Genomic DNA, 19403 nt, shown 5'->3' on the forward strand with positions numbered 1-19403 from the left:
TCCGGCTCGGGTTCGGGGCTCGGTGCGCGTGGCCGGCCGGGCTTGGCTTGCGGGCGACCGAGGAGTGCGGCCCGGCCCGGGACCCGCGGGTTCTGCGGGGAAAGGATTGTTCTTTGGGGAGTGGCGCTTATTGGCCGCCACTGTCCTAGTTTTAAAGCCTTGCCTTTGGGGTTTTCTGCACAGATTGCAGCTTTCTGCTGGGGTTTTGGGATGTCAGAGCGTTTTAGTGCTGGGTGTCAAAGGTGACCCATGGTGTGGTCGTGAGGAGCCCCTGCAGCACCTGCTGGGCTGTGGCAGAGGAGGCTGTGTCTGGGGTGGGACGGAGAAACGAAACGTGACTGAGATCCTGTTTGGATATTCTGCTGAAGTTGTCACGTTTCTGTCCAGTACAGCAGTTCACACAGCAAGTTGATAAACCCAGTTGTAGTATTCGGTGATGTAAGGTGTTTGCCTCACAAGTAGACATGGGGTGATGTGGCTTGGCTGAGAATGTTTGGGATATCCCAAGCATCTGTCTCCAGCGTATCTCCTTGGCTGGCTCATCTTTTTCTCTATTCTAGTATGGGAATAATGTTGCGGTATCACAGGCCTGATACCGAGAAGTGTTTTCAAAAGAGCACAGGTCCAGGTGGGCAGGTAGGTAGGCTGGGAGAATAGCCCTTGAAAACCAGGTGCCCGCATGGTTTTTTAGTTGTGATGCCTTAGATTGAAAGAAAGCCATAGATGATGGCATCAATAAGGTTTGTGGTTCGAATTCTCTTAAAGCATATTTGAGCGGAAACACTATCACATAAAGCAATCTTATGATCATTCGTATGTATCTTTTGAGGTGTCTTGGATTTTTATCGCTGGGGTCTATTTTAAATGAAACACATATATTTGTGTTCTCCTTTATCTTGAAGACAACCCTGAGTCCTGCTTTCTAGAAGTTCCGAGAGCTCACGTGTCTGTTCTGTCTGTCAGTGCTGGGACATCTTTACGTTTAGCACTTCCTATTTTAGTCGCTGTGGGAACTCCTGGGAAGAGCACAGGCTGCCTTTCACCTCCGTGTTTGCCCACTGTGCCCGACTTTACCGCTCAAATTCTGTTCATGCTTCCAGGAGTAAAGAGCCATTTATCAGGTTCTTACTCTGCTGGAAGGCCGCACAGTGACTTCAGAACTCCGTTCCTTTTCACTGCCCGTCAGCCCGTTTTACCTATGCTGTGTTTACTTTTGCGAAGGCCATAATAGCCCATTTTAGTGGAAACTGAGGGGAAGTGGAATTTCATGTTTGTTTGTTTTTAATTTGACTCTGACAACAATTTCGCTGGAGAGTGTGAATGCTTCTGATTTGATACTTTAGAAATTTCCTAACTTCTTGTAAAAGTCTTTCTACTGTTCTGCCTTCATCTCCTTCCTTCTAGCCCACATGGTTGAGAGAGGGGGAGGAAGAGAAAAAAAAAATCCATCTCTGCTTTAGTTGTCGGTAATTTAGCTTTATAATCCCATTACCCTTGTGTGCCTGGCGGCTTGTGCTGGCCTGCATGTGGACTTTAACTCAGACGACTCCTTTAGATGCCACTGAACCAAGTGCTATAAAAAGTATTTCACTTTCAAACTCCCACGTTTCCCAGAACAGAGAAAGTGAGTACAAAGGCAATTTGGAAGGTAAGTATAGGTGGAGAAAATTCACTGAGTCTTCTTTTTGGGATAGCAGGCACAAGGGTTTCAGTAGGAAAAAAAAAAAAAGGCTACCCAGAACCCCTGGGAAGGAAGTGATTGCAGTTGTCTCATTCATCATTACAGCATATAGACGGTTGCATGGGAGAAGGACTTTTGCTCCGGGGGGCGTCTCAGTCTACAGCAGCAGTAAGTCTAGAATATTGTGTTAATGTATTGTAGCCCCCAAAGCAGCTTTGCTATGATAAGAAGGGTACCACTGAGAGTTCTCGCATGCTTCTAAGTTGTTAGCTTACTGAATTGTGCATTCTTCGGATTCGCTAGGTCAGTAAGTTCATAATTTCTTTCAGGCTTCTAGGAATTCTTCAGGATTTGTTTTTCGCAACTCCCTGCTAGCCTGCCATCAGAGTTCCACACTAGTTATAACCTTTGAAGCCTAAGCATGGGACCTCAGCGTTGCCTTAGAGTCTTTGGGACGTGGATTTATTTGTATTAAAGGTCAGATATTTTTAGGTGAACTGATTTTGCAAAGTCAGAAAGCCTTTCTTTGAACTTTATGGTTATTGTTTGGTTGTGGTCACTGCCCTAAAAATGATCTTTAGCGAGGGAAATACCTTTAAAGGAATTTTATGAGAAATGTCTCACAGATTTTATGAAAAAGTATTTCTTTATTTACCCCTCAAGTAAAACAGGCCTGTTTGATGCCCTACTTGAAGGCCTTCTGTTGCCTGGCTTGTGGTTATTTAAACTTCTCATTAAGTCCTCCACTGGATGGTGCCGGATGGGAGAGAAGATGAAAAGGAAATGAATTGTTAGCACCCCTGGGAAACGGTTCATTGGAAGAGACCGAAGCTGTTCTGTGAGGTCTTGGGTTGTGTTTTATTGCGTCCATGTCTGAGATGTCCCTGATAGTCATCAGTTCAGAACGCGACTGTTGGAGAAGCAAGAATCTTGCCCCTCCCTGTTTCTCTAGATTTTTGTAGAGATGCTATGCTGTAGCAGGTGTTTACAAGCAAGGTGTGGAGATCAACTTTAGATGAATCAAGATTGCCTTTTATTGCTCTTTGAGTTTATTAGTGAACAATTTATTATTACTGTTTTTTAGGTAGCTTAGTTATATTGGAAGTGACTAGTAGTGACTGTCTCATTTTATTTTTCTGTATCTTACATACTAGTATAAGGCCTTGAGGTGCTTTTTAAGAGACCTGGGCTTAGATCACGGAGCTAGCTCCTTAGTAAAGGCACACATCATGGCATGAGGGGCCCAGCCTCTAACTCCCACACACAAAGGGAGGGAGGGAGGGAGGGAAGGAGAGAGGGAGGGAAGGAGGGGAAGAGGGAAGAAGGAAGGGATGGAGGGAAGAGAGAAGAAGGGAGGGAGGGAAGGAAGGAAGGAAGGAAGGAAGGAAGGAAGGAACATAGGTTCCCATGACTGCTCTTCTAATTATTAAGCTTGAGGTTCGTTATATGTTTGTAGCCAGACCTTGACTTTTGCTGTGGAAGAGATTCAAAACGTCTAATTTTTTTTTGCTTGTTTGTTTTAATGTTTGCACAAGAAGTTATCTTGTTTTGATGTAGAAGTGAAGACATAAATATGCAAGGTTAGTCCTGGCATATAGCGGTGGCGTTGCTGTCTGATGATTTTCTTCTGGCTTTGGGCTTCCATTCTTCATTAGCCATTTGAATGTTCACGAACTGGAATTCTTCCTGTCGCCTGAGATGGGACAGCAGCCATTAGTCACCAATGAGCAGGGTCTTGCCATTTTTATTTAATGGTAGAAATTTTTTTATGACTCATTATGACTAGTTAATTAGCCTAAGTTTTTGTGAGGTTGTGAACAAAGCGCCAGTTGGATGGGGTTAATAGCTGGCTCTGGGGAGGATAAAGTTGATGCTTTTCAGTTTGTTGTTTGGATTTTGTTCTTTGAATTTCTACTCTAGGAGGTGCTTTTGGAAAAATTCTTGACCAGGAGTCAGAAAACAAAAGTTCTTGTCCAGGCGTCCCTGCCTCTTTATTGTATAACTGAACAGGGGTGTGCTCACGAGCAGAAAGACTGCTATATTGGCTTGATTCCGGAATCCCTGCTCAGGTTGGGCACATTGTCTTCTCTGAAGCCCACCTTTTTCCCAGTTGGAGTCTAGGTCTCTTCCTCCTGTGGTCTCCCCCAGTCTGTTCTGTTAATGGCAGGTTGGGATTATATTGTGACTTCAGCTGTTGCGCGTTGCCTCCCTTTGTGGACAGGTCAGGGTTCACTATCATATTCCTGTGTATCCGTATTTCATGTGGGCTCCCCTGCCCTGTGATACTGGACTTAAAATAAGTTTGGTTGAGTGATTATTGAGGCCATGGGGAAAGAGTACTTTGAGTTTTGGGAAATGCCCTTTAACTCACTGCATCATGGATTTGTTGTTATCGGTAATGAAGCCAAAAATTGCTAAACCTCATGTCTTCTTTTACATCAGATGTGGTTTGTGGAGTGAGTCAGAGAGAAAAGGTAAAAGGCCTCTAGTGTTACTTTTGTTCTGTCTCTCTATAGTATGCTGAAGGCTGACCGTTTGTACCCTATGGCTGAGAGTAAAAAATGACAGCCGCCTGTGTCTCCTCGGGTCCACATTTTAGCTTGTTTGCTTTGAAGAATTTGTAAAGGTAGAGAAATAGCTGCTGCGGTCTCTGATTTCAGCCCCTGCTGTGCTATGCTAATGCTCTCGACTTGCCTGAGTGACCTTTTGAGAAAGAGCCTTTGTGATCTTTTGTAGCCAGGGCTTGTTCTTGTCCTGGAAATGGGGACCAGATTCCACTAAAAGTGGAAAAATGGGCCTTCAAAGGCCACATACAAAGTTGGTGCTTTTCCCGGGGAAAGGACCCGTAGGTATGTCCGTGTTTCTTGGCATCTCTGCTAGTGATTTTGAAATTGGCTCTGCAGTTTGCTTTGCAGGTTGATTTGGAGGACAGAGTGAGTGAGAGGGAACTGACTAAGGCAGTTAAGTCGCTGGAGAACTGTGGCATGCTCTTGAATAGGAGGGAGATAGCAGATTGAAGCTGGCTTCATTAGTACCTGGGCCTTTGCCAGTGACCTAAGACTGGCTCTCCATGGTGCTGCCTGAGTGACCTCAGCCAGGTCTGTGAGGCTCTTTTTGTACCAAATTGTGCCTTACCAGTTTGACATTTGAATTGCTTTTGTTTGTTTTGATTAATGTTCAAAGAGAAATACGTCATTATTAAACCTGATTGGTGTTTTTACACTATAAGATAATAATATTCTGTTTTTTTTTTCTCTTGGAAAGTGACCATTACTTTTGAAGCCCATGATTTTAAATGCTTTCTAGATGCTTAGTTTATACAGCTGGTATGCTGATCCAAAGGAATTTCCCCTTTCCCCCTCAAGTGACCTTTTTGATGTAGAGCATCTTATAGGTCAGAATCAATGTAAGGTTGTAGACCTAATCATAATGTTCTCTGAAAATCTAAATATTACATTTTTAGAAAATAGTGGCAGAATTGGTCAGTTTTTTTTATTACTTGTGGTTGTGACTGTGTATATGGAGGTCAGAGGACAAAGGTCAGAGGGCAACTTGTGGAAGTAAGTTTTTTTTCTCTTTCCACCATGAGATCAAAGTCAGGTTTTCAGGTAAGCTGCTTTACCTACTGGGTTGTCTTGCCAGCCCAGAGTGACAGACTCTTTCCTCCTTCTCCAAGTAGGCTAGTCCTTTGTGCCCCGTGGGCTCCAGAGGTAAGGACAAGCATGGCATGGCTTTCTTCCTTACAATTTCGCCCTGATGTAGGTTCCAACGGGCCATGTGTGAGCAGTCCTTGTGAGGTCTGAGCTACTGCAGTGGGCAGAATAGCTCTTATTCTCGATTGTCATGGTTACCTGCTTGTTTTCTTCCTCCAGAGTCTTCCTGGTTCCTGGGCTCCTGACGGACCCGTGCTGGAGCAGATGGATAATGGAGACTGGGGCTATATGGTGAGTGGTTCTTGCTGCGCTTGGAAGGCTGGCAAGTCGTTTGGACGTCTTCCTCTGCACGGTCATAGGCTTATCTCACAAGGAGGAAACTATGAATTTGTGCAGCTCCATCTACTTTGTGTGGATGTATTTGGAGTGTGGATCTTTATTTGGTTTGACGTTTCAGTGGAAGACTCAGAGTGCATATTCTCCAAATAACTTAACATTTTTATTTCATATTATTTATTTTAATTATGTGTGGGTGAAGCGGTGAGTGCAGTGTTCTTGGAGGCCAGAAGAGGGCGGGCATGTGGTCCCTGGAGATGCTGTGGGCCACCCAGACATGGTACTGGAAGTGGAACTCAGTTCTACTGCAGTCATATATTGCTTTTATCTCCTGACATCTCTCTGCCCACCTAGTAGCTATTTATAACCACGAATGTCAGGTAGACCATGATGTTTTGGTCTATGGCGTATGTTTAAATTCTCTGTTCATAGAATGGAATTTCCAAAGGGCCCGGGGAGAATGAAGTGGAGGATGCTTTGTTGTAGTAAAGGAATTAATAGGTAGAAGGATTTTCTTCTCACATGTAGTTTTCACATGTGTCCATGTCTGCCTGTTTTCTTCCTCATCAGGTAAGAAATACTTTGCTTTCTTAGAACCTGAAGACCGTCTTTGATTTTTTTTTTTCTTAAATAGGATTTCTAAGGCTGGGGTGTGTTATTTTGAGAAGCTTCCTTCTCAGAATTAAAGGTCAGATTGCAGCATTAATGTTACTAAAGTGAATATACAATCAGACTATGACATTTGAAGCTGCTATTAGCCCTTGGGTATGTGGTAGTTTGGGGCTAGAACATAGGCTAGATTGTGTCCACAAACCTTCTATTTCTTAGTTTAGTGTTAGGAACTTATTTCCTGGGCATGGTGGTGCAGGCCTGTAATGTCAACAACACTTGGGAGGTAGATGCAGAAGGTTTGTGCATTTTTGACTTGCTTTATCTACATAGTAAGATGCTGTCTCAACAATAAAAAGAAAAACCAGAAAAGAAAAGGGAATTGTTGCTTCCATAAAAAAAAATTTACTAAGATTAATTCTAAATAAATTTTTGTCTTTAAGATACATTTTGGGACTGGGGTTGGTGGCACACACCTTTAGTCCCACCACTTGGGAGGCAAAGGCCGCTCTGTGAGTTTGAGGCCAGCCTGGTCTACAGACTGAGTTCAAGGACAACCAGGACTGTTACACAGAGAAACCCTTTCTCGGGGGCAGGGGCAGAGGGAGGATACATTTTGGAGTTGGAGAGATGGCTCAGCAGTTAAGAGCACTTCTGCTTGTGCAGAGGATCTGGGTTTGGTTCCTAGCATCCAGCCTAAGAGTCACAATCACCTGTAACTCCAATCCCTAGGCAATCCATACCCTTGGCTTACATGAGGCACACATACATACATGCAGTCAAAGCACTCACATAAGTACATACATATATTTCACAACTGGGTGTGATGATGTACTCCTGAGATCTTAGCACTGGGGAGAGGCAGGAGGATCAGGAATTCTAGACCATTCATAGCTACACAGTGAATATGAAGCCAGTCGAAGTTATGAAACTTTGTCTCATAAAAAAAAAATTACATCTCATGACTCCTTTGAGGACAAAATCCCAAAGTTCATTATTGCTACACTCTCAGATTACTTTTATTCTAGCTTCTGTTAAATTTAAAAAAGCTGAAGGTCTTGTCAAGTGAGGTGGCACCCACCTTTAATCCCACTAGGGGAGATAGAGGCAGGCAGACCTGACTCAGAATCTCTTCAGATTCTGGACTTGACTGGATGACACTAAAGGTCATTCCGAGCAGTAGTAGAGTAACTCTTAAAAGATTGGATTTATTTGATTTGAAAGAAAATGTTGAAGGCCTTCTCCTGGTGAGTTATTATTGAAAGTAAGACCATTTCCTCCCTAGAACTGCCAAATGCATTACAGCGGAAAGGGGTCTTATACTGGCTGATCGGTATTGATCTTGTTAATTTGTCGAAGTTGTGATTTTATGGTTTCAGGTGACTGTTTCTTTGATTTCAGATGACTGACCCAGTCACGTTGAATGTAGGCGGACACTTGTACACGACGTCCCTTACCACATTGACACGTTACCCAGATTCCATGCTTGGAGCTATGTTTGGGGGGGACTTCCCCACAGCCCGAGACCCGCAAGGCAATTACTTCATCGATCGAGATGGACCTCTTTTCCGCTATGTCCTCAACTTCTTACGGACTTCAGAATTGACCCTCCCCCTGGATTTTAAGGAATTTGATCTTCTTCGGAAAGAAGCTGACTTTTACCAGATTGAACCCTTGATTCAGTGTCTCAATGACCCTAAGCCTTTGTATCCTATGGATACTTTTGAAGAAGTTGTAGAGCTGTCTAGTACTCGGAAGCTTTCTAAATATTCCAATCCTGTGGCTGTCATCATAACCCAGTTAACCATCACCACCAAGGTCCATTCCCTACTAGAAGGCATCTCAAATTATTTCACCAAGTGGAATAAGCACATGATGGACACCAGAGACTGCCAGGTTTCCTTCACCTTTGGACCATGCGATTATCACCAGGAAGTTTCTCTCCGGGTCCACCTGATGGAATACATTACAAAGCAAGGTTTCACAATCCGCAATACTCGGGTGCATCACATGAGCGAGCGGGCCAACGAGAACACGGTAGAGCACAACTGGACTTTCTGTAGACTGGCCCGGAAAACAGACGACTGATTGCCAGTGCTGGGGAGGACTTCCTGTAAGCTCACGTTTGTCTGGGGACGTGGAAGAGACTGTTCTTGTTTTCTAAATCATAGTGTACCCCCTTTTTAATATTTGTATTTATTTGAAGGCCTCGAGGACCAGAAGGAAGTTCCGTGTGTGAGCAGCCTTCTTGTTTTGTTCCAAATATGCATGTGCCTGTTCAGAGTCTCCAGAAACCTTTTTTATAAAAAGAGAGCTTGAAAATCATTATGATATATAATCTACCCTTAACAGTGCTAAAATGATTTCTGGTAACGTGGTCCCTAACTCAACTGGAAGGCTAAAAATACAGTAATGAAATATTAAGCAGAGTATTCATGTCTTTGAGGAAAATCAGAATATCATGTAGGGTGACCTCGATTCCAGACCAATAGGCAGTAGTGTATTAAAGGAAGACTGGCCAATCATCTGCCGATCCTTGTAAGGACTGTTTCTTTCTATGCATATAAATCAAGCAACCAAATATCTGTAGCCATTGAAATGTCTGACTAGAAATATTTATATTGGATTCTCAATACAAAATATCCCTGTGGTAGAAACCTTATGCCTGGTACAGTTTCATTCCCAAGTGTACTGTCGACCAGGAAAGAAAAATCTAATAAAAAATGGAGTATGAACATTAAGGGTTGTATTTATTGCTATATAAGGGGAAAGTCATATTCTCTGTCAGAAGTATGCATTGCTTGTGTCTCAAACTGCTTATAGCACATTTGTAATGGAGTTGCCAGAACTCAGTGGAACCTTAGATTTTGGTTCATAAAGCCAGCTGTGCCATCAGAGATAAGCAGATTTGTCTAAAGAGTGCAAAGCCATGTTCAGATAGGATTTTCAGGGAATATTACAGGGTTTTCAACTGCCACAGCTATGACTATGACTCACTCCAGTTTCTGCTGCATGTGGGGGACAAAATGACTCTAGCCATCTTATTCTTATGTATTGTGGTAGCCACAAATGTATGTTTTTGTCAGATGTAAGTTGCAGTGAAGGATCGGAAATAAGAGAAAATGTATGTACGTTTGCTTATTTCATTGTTGTCTTGTTTCAGAGTTGATAGGATTCTGTTGCTTGAAAGTTTCTCATAGGAAGGAGTGTGTTAATTACAGTGAGACTTTCTAGTTTGTGAGCATCGGATAAAAATGTCCCTGCTTTAAGGGAACAGTGGACTTCTGTGGTGTTGGCCCTATGGCAGACGAAACACTCTTTTCCTCTTCTCTGAGACTATTCCAAGATTCTCCCTTTGAAAGGAAGATTAAAATATTTACTTATATATCTCTTTGAAAATTTAAGATTTGACAAATTACACACACACACACACACACACAAGAAACCTATAATTATCTCATCTTCAAACAAGGATTCTTCAATATTATTGACAGGTTGCTGTAGTTTCATTGTATTGATGGACAGGTGAGAAGAGGCTACTGTTAGAAACATTGGCTTCTGCTGTAAATTGATCTGTAGTTTCCTAATAAAGACCCAGATCAGTCCTGTGCTATGGAGGTAGCTGAAGCCAACATGAAGTAAGATGATTTGGGTTCAGAACTCTTGTGGAGGGCTCTTAGTTAAGAGCACTTGTTGCTCTTGTATAGGAATTTGGTGCCCAACACCTATGTCACCAGCTCACAACTGCCTGTAACGCCAGCTCTAGGCAGATCTGACACCACTGGCTTACACACACACACACACACACACACACACACACACTCACATTTAAAATATATATTATATATAAAATTATATATATAATTTTATATATACATAAATATATATGTATAATATATATTTTATACATACACACACACACACACATATATATATAGACATAAAAGTTGTGGAAGTAGGAGTAATACCAGTTTTAAGTTTGGGAAAAAGGAAAACTTCTGAATTTTCTTCCTTGTCCCCATTCTCCCAAAGGGAAGATTGCTTTTGGCAAATTTTCTCTGGTTTACTAATTATTAGTAGGTAAATGATTGCTTATTTAAATAAAAGCAGCCAGCAGGATTTTTAAGGCTTGTTTGTTTTTTTCCCTCACTCCTGGGGATTGACCTGGGTATTATTCATGTTAGGTAAGTGCTTGTCACTTAGCTGCAGTCCATGCTGTAACTGTTTTATGTTGTTGTGGAGTTGAAAATGAAATGAAAAACATCATTTGGGGGGCTGGAGAGATGGCTCAGCGGTTAAGAGCACTGACTGCTCTTCCAGAGGACCCGGGTTCGATTCCCAGCACCCACATGGCAGCTCACAACTGTCTGAAAATGCAGTTCCATGAGATCTGACACCTTCACACCAACGAACATAATAAAGTTAAATAAATAAATAAATAATAAAAAAAGAAAAACATCATTTGGGGGGCCGGAGAGATGGCTCAGAGGTTAAGAGGACTGGCTGCTCTTCCAGAGGTTATGGGTTCAATTCCCAGCAACCACATGGTGGCTCACAACCATCTATAATGAGATCTGGTGCCCTCTTCTGGCCTGCAAGCATACATATGGACAGAATTTGTATACATAATAAATAAATCATTCAAAAAAAAAAGAAAAATGTAGTTTGGTTATATTTGGATATACTGAGACAATTCTGTCTCTATAAAATTTTAAATCATTTTTACTTCTGAGCCTTTAAATTTTATTTAGATTATAGCACATCCAAGTACCTTTGAAGGGCTGCATGTGTGTCTTTGTAAACCTGAGGGTAAATGCTAAAGGTAAGTTGTGGACCACGAGGTAGCTCCGTGGTAGAATGCCTGCTGACATCCCTCAGACTGGTCGATCCCAGGATACCCTAGATAAATACACCACACAAGTAGCAGCTAATGTGTTTATTGGCTTTTGCTACACTTAAAGCAAAGTTCCAGCATTTAACCAAATATATGCTATAAACGGACAAAGGGAAACTCCAAACATACTCAAAAGCAGAATAAAGTGATGAGCATTTTATTCACGTACCAACTTACTAAGCAATTTGAAGAACTAGTCACTCCACCCTTTGCTTTGACTTTAATTCTTGGTCTGTATATGCTGTGCCACCATGATGCTTCTTGATCCTGAGTACTGTTGGCTTTTCACAGCTTGGGTCTCCAGCTTTGTAGCAGTGGTCGGATATATTTCTCATAAGCAGGGTTTTTCTGTGTTTATAGGAATCACATTATTAGAATACTTCTAGAATTATTCTTCACTTTAAAAGAGTAGCATTACCTAAGATCCTGTTTTGTTTTTCGAGACAGGGTTTCACCGTAGAACAGCTTTGGCTGTCCTGGAACTCACTTTGTAATTTGTAAACTAAGATGGCCTTGAATTTACAGAAATCTGCTGCCTCCCAAGTGGTGGGATTACAGGCATGTGCCACCACCACCTTTCAGTTACCTAAGATTCTTAATTTTTAAAATTACTTTTAAAATTCATTTTGTGTGAACATATGGTAAACACTTTTCCAACAAGCCTCCTTTCTTACAGATTTTAAACTGCATGCAGGTGGCTGGTTAAGAGAAAAGTGTACAGCTTATTTATTTTTTTCAGAATTTAATACAAATGAAATCCTTCACTTTTTGAGACTCTTTGAAATTTTAAACACGAACCACAAAGCAAGCAACCAGAAAGTAGAATCAGGTAGGCAAAATATTCTGTGTCCAAATCAGCTTTTCCATCATTCTCTAGTGCCATGTCTGAGTTCTTTTCTTCATAGCTAAACTCTAGTCTTCTATACTATTTTAATTTCTTTTACAGTAAAAAGCTCTAGGGACTGGAGAGATGGCTTAGAGGTCAAGAGCACTGACTTCTTCCAGAGATGCTAAGTTTAATTTCCAGCAACCACATGGGGGGCTCATAACCATCTATAATGAGATCTGGTGCCTTCTTTTGTCATGCAGTCCTACATGCAGAATACTGTATACATAATAAATAAATCTTAAGCAAAAAAAAAGCCTATAAGGTCCTAACATAGGTTTACACTTACACCCTGTTCTTCACTGTTTCTCCAATCCCAGCACACCGCCATTGCACAGTAATTGTTTTTTGAATGAATGAACTATTCCTTGGGCATATCTTTACAATAAATATAGTTATTGAGAGAATAGAACAGGGTGCGATGATGTACACATGTAATCCTGGTATTTGGGAGGTAGGAGTTGAAGGCCAGCCTGGCCACACAAGGCCCTGAGACAAGCACTAAAAATGGGGGTTCCTGGTCTAAATTAACCCATGATGATTCCTTCTTGCTTCCATTGGGAATGGCTTGGATGTGATTTCATGGGGCTGGGGGATCTTCTGTGGCAGTTTTCTAGATCAGTCAGCCCAAAGCAGACATCACAGAGTACACCAAGGTAGCATGTCATCCTGATAGGAGAAATCTCAGCACAACCTGCTGCAGACAGGAGAGACTCCTGTGGAGCTAAGAGGTGCAGCCTAGCACATAGCACTTTACTTCTGGCATGAGAACACTGTACATATATTCTCATTTGTACTTTTGTGTCCGCAGGGCATGTTTCAGTATAGCTGCTGTTTTAACTTATTTAAAATACCTGCAATGTGCCTTTTTCTATTAAAATGTCTGCTGCACTTCAGAACTATTACAGATCAAAAAAAAAAAAAAAAGACTTTAAAAATGTTGACGCTTTTCAAAGGAGCTGAAAGTATAAGATCAGGTGGCTGTATGTTACCGGTCCACCAACTATCGTTTTGACCCCCTTTCCTAAACTTCCCTGTGTGAAAAGACCACACCTGTGACTTAACAAGGTCACATAAGGCCGGTTGATGAGTATCTGTCGTGACTGCTTTCGTATTGTTATGTAGGTCATAAGAAGCTCTATCCTTGGTCAAGTAGAAGGAAGTAGAGACAGAAGAACAGTTTAAAGTATGTCAGCATTTTACAGAATCAGTGAGATGAGGGGTCAGTCACGGCTCGTTTCTACAAACCTGCTATGGTTTCCAGATTAAAGTGTTTAAGAATGAAGAAAGACAAGATGACCCACTACAGTCTTCAGTGACCCTGAGGAATCTAAGGGAGTGGAATATTTTCTGTGTCTCGGCATTTGCCGACAGGTGCACAGGGAGAGGTGCAGCAGCTCTATGGAGCACCAAAGGACGCAGGTCTCTCTCGAGACCATGGAAGCAGGCTGGATTGGGAAGGACTGCTTTGCTTTTATGCCAGGATTTAAACATGAGCAAGGACAGAGAAATGATCATTAGATAAGTAACATATTAGAAGCAGGTTAACCATAGGAGCAGTGACTAGGAAAATTGTTTATATTTCCTTGAGCTAAAACCAGGTCATCTTGTGGATGGCTCTTGAGTGAAGTGGGCTGACCTGTCTGGCAGCCATTCTGGAGGTTATGACTTTAGATGATCGTGGGAAGCTCAGCTCTGATGTGTGACAGGATACATACTGCCAAGAGCAAGTCTAATAACACCTGTAAAGTGTGAGCAAGCCCAAGTGTTGGCCACTGCATTGTAAGATGCCTTCCTGAAGGTGGACTAAAGAGAAAGTTTCACCATCTGAAAAACATGTTTATAAAGTCTAATATACCCAACACTGTGAAACGCCTTGTGTGTGTCTATAGATAGATGCGTCCTTTGTTGGGGTTGTCCTTGTCAAATCTGCTCTTTACTACAGGCTCCCTAAATTCAAAGTACAGTACTTTGAATTCTTAACTTTGCCCAGTGAGGCTGGGATAACTGGAATTCTCGTCTTCCCTCTGAGGACAGACTTGCTATCATCCCCCTTATAATATATGTGCCTTCCTGCCCACCCAAGACAGTACCTCAAATCACCTCTGGATCTACATAGGATGGAGCTAAAAAGCCAAAAATAAGATGGTTTACCACTGCTATGATTTATCTTAGATTTGCTTGCTACTGTATGTGTGTGCCTTCGGGTATGTCAAGCCTTTCTCTTAATGCCCTTTCCACATTCTGAACTGTGTATTTTGCTGATTTCAGTTCCTGCCAAACTGCACCCCTGGTTTCTTTTATGTGCTCTCTAGAAGTGTTTTAAACAGATGCTCTATGCCAAGTAATTTTCAACGTAAGCAGAACTGATTAAAATAGGAAAACATGGAGATGTATTTACTGCTTGTTCTCTGCCCTTTTACATAATTTATAATAAATTCCACTCAACTACCTGATTATTGGCTGGTAACTTCTGAGCCCACTCAAACAGACGTTCGTAGACATGTCCATCATAACAGCCCAGTGCCGAATTTAAACAATTATCCGTGTAGTCAAAAGCATCAGTTAACAAGATTGCATCCTTCCTGAGAGAGGAGACAAATCGTGAGCATTTCACCTTAGTCTTAAGAATCGAATTGATCCACAGGAAGTAACTATAGGTTGCATCATTATCTGCTATTTGAACAATTCACCTTTATTATTTGGGTTTTATTTTTTTAAACCATTCTTTTTTTTAAACTTTATATTATGTTGTGTTTTGCCCACCTGTATGTCTGTGTGAGGGTGTCAGATCCCCTGAAAAAAGAGTCAAAGACATCTGAGCTGCCATGTGGGTACTGGGTTTGAATCTGTCTTCTCTGGAAGAGCAGTCAGTACTCTTAACTGCTGAGCCACCTCCCCAGCCCTCTGGGTTTTATTTTTTTATAAGTTATGTATGCACAGGATAAAGAATCATAAAGTTCTTTAAGACTTGTTATTTAAAAAATTAGGCCTTGTCTACTGGGTGTAAAGTCCAGGATCCAATTCCCAACACTGGATTAAAAAAAAAAAATAAATGGAAAAAAAAAGCTTAATCTCCCAGTGTACTAGTTGATTTTTGTCAGCTGACACAAACTCGAGCCACTTGGGAAGAGGGAGCACCAATTGAGGAACTGCCTCCATCAGATTGACAGGTAGACATGTTGGAGCATTTTCCTGATTAATGATTGATGTGGGGAGCACAGCCCACTGTGGGCGGTGCCATCTCTGGGCAGGTGGTCTTGGGTTGTATAAAAAAGCAACTGGAGCCAGCCAGTAAGCAGCATTCCTCCATGGTCTCTGCTTCAGTTCCTATCTCCAGACGCTGCCTTCTGCCTTGGCCTCCTTCAATGGTTGACTATGACCTGAGAACCAAATAAACCCTGTCCTCACCAAGCTGGTTTTGCTCAGTGTTTCATTACAATACCTTGTTTCTCCATTCCTGTCTTCTTAGAGACATAGTTGGTCTTTTAGCTGATATTCTCCTATTTTTTTGTTTATTTATTTTTTTGTTTATTTATTTAGTTAATACCAATAACTTCTTGGTGCTTTGGTTTTAGATATTACTCACTGTAATAAAAATGAGAATTTCCTTTTGGGCAAGTAAAAGGGACAAATCTTACCATGCAGTCCAGGTTGGCCTGGAACTCTTTGCATCCCAGGCTGGCATGCAACACTCCCCTCAGTGCCCCACCCCCAGACTCCTGATGCTGGGATTACAGGCACATTCCACACACTTGGCTGGACTGAACAGTTTTCTCTTCGCGTCTGTCTCCTCATCCCCAGGTTTCTTCCCCTTGGCTTTCTGGCCAGGTTGTAATTTTGACAAGATTAGTTAATGTTCAGTGTTGACATGATGATGACTGTGTGACATCAAAACATTTGAGGTGGCTAGGATAATAAACCTAATTATATTTTGTATTTTAAATTTTTGTTTTGCTTTGAGGTAAGGTCTTGTGTCAAGTCTGTTTGATCTGAAGGTCTATGTAGATCAGCTTGGCCTTGGTTGTGTCGCTGTGTAGTTCCGGCTGGTCTAGAACTGTGCAGTCCTTATGGAGGTCAGAGGACAAGATGCCAGAGTCAGTCCTTCCACTTGTGGGTCTCTGGATCAAGCTCCCATCATCATCCTAGGGACTGAACTCACGTTGTCAGTATTGGCTTCAAGTACCTTTGCCCATCCAGTCATCTTGTTGGCCTTTAATCCTGTTTTGACAACAATGAGCCTTCTGGGTTGTTTGTTTGTTTGTTTGGTTTGTTTGTTTTTCAAGACAGGTTTTCTCTTTGTAGCTTTGGAGCCTGTCCTGGGACTCACTCTGTAGATCACACTGGCCTCGAACTCACAGAGATCCGCCTGCCTCTGCCTCCCGAGTGCTGGGATTAAAGGCGTGTGCCACCACTGCCCAGCAAGCCTCTTGTTTTGACAAGAGCTAATGAGCTGTACTTCTTGTTTAATGTCTGTTAATGACCCTGATGGTCTCAGTTTTCTCTGTAGTCAGCTGAAATTCCATGGGCCATTTTATTCTTCCCCCCTGAAAATACATTCAGCAGTTTTTCTTCTTTTGCCATGCTGATGTAGAGCCCAGCTCACTCCTTGTTTGCAAGGATCTTTTGCCACCACCTGTGTGACTCTATGTGGCTGGAAAAACCAGCCTATGCTGCTGTCCTAAGAGTTCAGGCAGCTGAGCCACACGGCCTAGCAATCGTGCTCCATTGCTTTGCTTCACCGACTCGCTCACCTAGAGATTTTTCAGTCTCTTCCATTTTCAAGTCTACAGCGCCCACCTCCCCCTCCTTCCCAGAGTGACTTTGCATTTTATTTCACCGATCAGGCGGAAGTCATACGGGTTTCCCATAGGCTGTCACCTCTGAGCATTGTGCACAGCCCTCCATTACACCCGTCAGCTCCATCTCCTGCTTCTTGTCTACCCAGTCCTTGGTCCGCTAGATTCTTCTATCCCTTGCCTACAGGAGAAGGATCCATTTTCTTTCCTGTGCGGTGTCAGAAACCCTTTGGGGTCATTCCATCGGTGTTGCTATCATCTCTCTTAAGACAAGCTGGTGGGGGTTGCTGGAGAGATGGCTCAGCGTTAATAACACTTGCTGCTCTTAGAGGGCCATAGTTTAGCTGACAACACTGGGTGGCTCACAGCTGTCTCTAACTCCCCAGGCACTGCGCACTTACATATACGGAGGCATGTTTGTAAAACTTAAAAATATTTAAAAGCAAACAGGCATTTGGCTCCCCTCATTTCCCTCACCTACCCTAGATCTTGGCTTCTCTTTTGACTGAATTTGGGAGTGTTTTGTTTGTTTATCTCCAGTTCTTCTGCTCTTTCTGGAGGACTGGATTAGTTTTGCTCTTACCTCAAGCACTTCCCTGAAATAACTCTTGTCTATGTCTCCTTACTGTTTTTTGGAGGGTCCTAACCCTTCTCATTCACTCACTCCTAGATGACATCATCTTTCTCATGGCTTTAAATACCAGCCACATGCCACTGACTTCCAAATTTATCCCTCCTTTATGTCACCTGCTTGCTGGCTTCTGTATTAGATTGTTAACAGGCTTTTTTAACTGCACTGAATTCCTAAAACAAACTCCTGATCTTGTCTGTCTTATACAAACCTGGCCCTCCTATAGATTTCCCCTTTATGATAAATGGCCTGACTGTCTTGTACCATATCGAATTGTCAGCAAACACTGTTCTGTTTTCAAAGCATGTCCACATTTGCCTCTTTCCCACCACAGCAGTTAGTGCTGCACTCTGGTCCAATCTGTGGTCATCTCTCACCTGGATTATTGCATTAGCTTCTAGATCTATCTCCTTGCTACTATTTATTAATTTAGTTATAATGATTCATTTTGGGGACGCAGGTTAAACCAATGGCATCCTGCACACTTAGCAAGTGTTCTACCTCAGAGCTGTACTCCCAGCCCCTGCTTTATCTTATTCATATATATATATATATATAGCGGTGGCTCAGTTGATAAACTGCTTGAGGACCTAAGTTTGATTCCTAGAATCTATTTGTGTGTGTGTGTGTGTGTGTGTGTGTGTGTGTGTAGTACTGAGTGTTATGTTGAGTTTTGTTTTGCTTTAATTTTATTTTGTTTCTGAGATAGGGTTTCACTGTGTAACAGCTCTGCTGTCCTGGAACTCTTTCTATAGACCAAATTGGCCTAGAAATCACAGAGATCCACCTGTTTCTGAGTCCTGGGTTTAAAGGTATGCACCACCATTTAGCATGGGCGTTTGTAATCCTAGACTGGGCAGGTGGGGACAGGCAGATCACTGCTGGGCTCAATGGCCAATCTATCTAGCTTGCTTGTGAGTTCCAGGCCAGTGAGAATATGGGTTTTCTTTAAAATATATTTTAAAATTTTTTATTGCTTGGTCCTCTTTTTAAAAATCATTTTATTTTATTTTTGTCTCTGACTTTCTCGAAGGTCTCCACAACTCTATCTTCCAATCCATCCACTGATGTTTCATTTCTATTATCATTTTTAAAATTTCAGAACCTTTTTCTTCTGCCCTCTGACTGCTGATCGCAGTATCTTGACCTTCTTAGCTCTTTGAAGATATTGATGATTTTTTTAAAAAAAATGTTTCTTTTTCTGTTTTTAAGTTTGATTTTTCCCCGCAGGTTTATTTGTAGTCTTTAACTTGTCTTGTTCTTGTGTATTTGGGTCTCCTTGCATGGTGATCCTGGGTGTCCGATCTTAGCTGATAGTGGGGGTGTTAACTAGCCACTATTCTTTTTCAGGAGAAGCCTGGGATTACTTTTTAGTGGGGTCACTGTGGGGTGAGCTGGATGGATTATAAGTGGTTTGCATCTTTAGCTCCTTCTCTTTGGCTGCTGGAGGGACTGTCTTGTCATCCTCATACATACAGGCTGCCAGCCTTCAAGGAGCCAATGGGAAACGTGCTGGGAAGGGCGTGTGAAGTGATTTTGTAGGATGGTCTCATCCTCGGTTGTGCGCAGTGCTCTCCAGTCAACACTGCCTTGCTGTTTACCCTTTTCGCAGAACTGGGTCAAGAGGAAGGAGGAAACTGGGAATCCAGTGCGTTCTGTCATTTCACCTTTACCCCACTGCCAGAAACACACTGTCCTTCCAAGTTCTCTGCTGAACCTGTCTGCCAGTCCGTGTCCACATGTCCTCCGACTTTCCTGTTTCTTCTGTCTTCCTCTTTGTGGGTGGATACCTTTAAGTTTTTGAGTGTTTTCAGGGCTAAGGGTGTAGCCCTTAGCTCAGTTGGTAGAGTGCTTGCCCAGCATGTGTGAAGCAAAATCCCGGGTTCAAACTGGAGCACTCCATAAAAACTGGGT

General features: G+C 42.3%; 2 protein-coding genes across 3 annotated transcripts in view; one reads left to right on the top strand and one right to left on the bottom strand.

The window, feature by feature from the left end:
- Positions 1-14: 14 nt before the first annotated feature.
- Kctd6 (potassium channel tetramerization domain containing 6) lies at positions 15-9014 on the top strand. 2 transcript variants are annotated; one of them, XM_005348515.3, is made up of 4 exons: positions 15-1466; positions 1787-1849; positions 5554-5625; positions 7681-9014. In XM_005348515.3, the coding sequence occupies exons 2-4, from the start codon at positions 1802-1804 to the stop codon at positions 8365-8367; spliced, it is 807 nt and encodes a 268-aa protein (XP_005348572.2). In that variant the 5' UTR covers positions 15-1466; positions 1787-1801; the 3' UTR covers positions 8368-9014. The 2 variants fall into 2 exon arrangements, with proteins under 2 accessions (XP_005348572.2, XP_026635690.1); XM_026779889.1 differs by lacking the exon at positions 1787-1849 and adding an exon at positions 1615-1648 and having other exon boundaries at positions 15-636.
- A 2186-nt stretch (positions 9015-11200) lies between these two features.
- The window catches only part of Acox2 (acyl-CoA oxidase 2), a 28512-nt gene continuing 20309 nt past the window's right edge, over positions 11201-19403 (bottom strand). The window contains exons 14-15 of the mRNA XM_005348516.2: positions 14512-14644; positions 11201-11521 (exon numbers count right to left, since the gene is read on the bottom strand). Of these exons, the coding sequence (XP_005348573.1) occupies positions 11459-11521; positions 14512-14644 (196 nt within the window). The 3' untranslated portion in view covers positions 11201-11458. The remainder of the gene's footprint in view (positions 11522-14511; positions 14645-19403) is intronic.

This window comes from Microtus ochrogaster, chromosome 6 (assembly GCF_000317375.1).
Source record: "Microtus ochrogaster isolate Prairie Vole_2 chromosome 6, MicOch1.0, whole genome shotgun sequence".
Taxonomy (NCBI): Eukaryota; Metazoa; Chordata; class Mammalia; order Rodentia; family Cricetidae; genus Microtus; species Microtus ochrogaster.

Coding starts and splice junctions, on each gene's coding strand:
- Kctd6 (XM_005348515.3), top strand. CDS start 1,802: ATGGGAGAAGGACTTTTGCTCCGGGGGGCGTCTCAGTCTACAGCAGCA. Junction 1,850..5,553: donor CGTCTCAGTCTACAGCAGCA/GTAAGTCTAGAA, acceptor TTCTTCCTCCAG/AGTCTTCCTGGTTCCTGGGC. Junction 5,626..7,680: donor ATGGAGACTGGGGCTATATG/GTGAGTGGTTCT, acceptor CTTTGATTTCAG/ATGACTGACCCAGTCACGTT.